Below are 1,758 nucleotides of genomic sequence, written 5' to 3'. Positions count from 1 at the left end.
CCCCGTCATAACTGTCACTAATTCAGTCTAAGAAACGTAAAGTCCACTTACCATGACGACAAAGAAGTAGAACACAGTCATCCAGCCCAGCTTACTCTCAATGAGGGAAACCAGGTACTAGAAGGTGGTGGAGACACGGAACCAAACATTAGTCACGTTACTGTGACTCACTGTCAACATGATCCAATCATCCGATGAGCTGTAACAAAATATATGGTAAAGTACTTCCCAGTACTCCATTACCTGTCCAACTGCGGCTCCCATGCTCCCAGTTCCGTCTACTATTCCAGTGACTGTAGCCAGAGCCTCCTGGCTGCCCCTCAGCGCCTCCTGTCTGCCCAGGTCAGCAGATATAGCAGAGCAGATGATGTTGGACGGACCGCCCACGAAGAAACCCGTCAGTGCCAGGAGCACGCTGTTGATCAGCTTGTCATTAGGAGACCCTTAGACGGGAGACGGACATGACCAAGAAGTCAAGATATTTTTGTCTCATTTTTTAAAAAATACATTTGCACATGCCATGTATAAACCTGGCCAGAACTTACGGCTGTAGCCCACCAAAGCCCCCATGGCCAAGGCCAGACTGACCGTCAGCACCGGAGCTCTTTTTCCTACGAGGTCAGAGATCAGACCCAGAACAGTTCCACCTGACACACAGGAACAGCCAGTCAGAGAACACGTGAGCACAAGTCATGCTAATACAAACACGGCATCAGAGTGAAGTCACATGAAATAAAAAAAGAAATTAAGTATTTAAAAATTAGAATGAATTGGATTTTTATTCAGGGCCGCATAGAAATGTATTTTACAGAGCTGTTGTCCGTGGGATTAAAGTTCAGAATCTGAATTCATTTAGAAAATAAAAGAAGAAATGCATTTTTTTCTGCCTCAAAAATTTGAACTTTAATGTTGTTTATCCTTAACAAAATTATTTTATAATTAGAGTTCAAATTCAAACCTGTTATGCAATGAGGCTGACCTTTCTCTTAATTTTTTTTTGAAGAATATCAACACTCTGACCTCCAACATCAGAATGTTTCATGTGTTCTCACAGATACAGTTCTATAAAAATGAAATAAATTGGGACTCCCAATTTCTCCCAGAACCAAGCAACTGACTGTAGTGTTAAATTGTATTGTGTTATGAAGTAAAGATTCCACAAACCGGCGATTCCTCCCACATCGAACCACACAGACAGACGGTCGGCCTCCGCCTCCTTCCAGCCGTAGTTGCTGCTCAGGTAGAAAGGAAGCCAGAAGAAGAAGGAGTAGTTGACCAGCTTCAGACATGCGAACGCCAAAGAATACTGCAGTACACACAGAAACAAGAGAGGACACGGTTAAAAGATGTGGTACCTGGCCCCCCCTGGTGGTAAAATGGCTGCAGTTTGTGATTTTGTTTTTGGCTTTGTGTTGGAGCCTCAGACTCACCGGCAGAACTCCAGGCAGACAGAAGGCCTGGATGAAGCTGATGGGTTGAGGGGATTCAAACACCGGTTCATCTACCTGCTGGATGGTCTGGCAGTGTTTGTCAAACACTTCCACCTCTTCCTCGTCGTCGCTCATCAGAGGCCTGTGGCTGTCTGCGTCCGTCTCCACTGGGCCAGGTCCAGTCTCCAACTCTATGCTCAAACCTGACACGTAAGCAGAGGCACCCAGAATAACAGAAGTGTCACAAACTGAGCAGGAGGTTTAAATGTTGGTCAGAACACAGACAGGGCAACACCACAGAGTTGTTGCTGCTGTTGTTGTTGTTGTT

At 45.3% G+C, this 1,758-nt stretch overlaps 1 protein-coding gene across 1 annotated transcript; it reads right to left on the bottom strand.

The window, feature by feature from the left end:
• LOC103399090 (sugar phosphate exchanger 3-like) lies at positions 1-1,687 on the bottom strand. Its single transcript, XM_008337835.2, has 5 exons — positions 1,431-1,687; positions 1,165-1,306; positions 546-647; positions 244-443; positions 1-117 (listed from the first exon to the last, which is right to left on the bottom strand). The coding sequence occupies exons 1-5, from the start codon at positions 1,563-1,565 to the stop codon at positions 28-30; spliced, it is 669 nt and encodes a 222-aa protein (XP_008336057.2). The 5' UTR covers positions 1,566-1,687; the 3' UTR covers positions 1-27.
• Between the last annotated feature and the right edge of the window lie 71 nt (positions 1,688-1,758).

Source organism: Cynoglossus semilaevis, unplaced genomic scaffold (genome assembly GCF_000523025.1).
Source record: "Cynoglossus semilaevis isolate Cse_v1.0 unplaced genomic scaffold, Cse_v1.0 C19232824, whole genome shotgun sequence".
Taxonomy (NCBI): domain Eukaryota; kingdom Metazoa; phylum Chordata; class Actinopteri; order Pleuronectiformes; family Cynoglossidae; genus Cynoglossus; species Cynoglossus semilaevis.
Note: the sequence above shows the minus strand (reverse complement) of the source record. Positions and strands in the feature narration are given on the sequence as shown.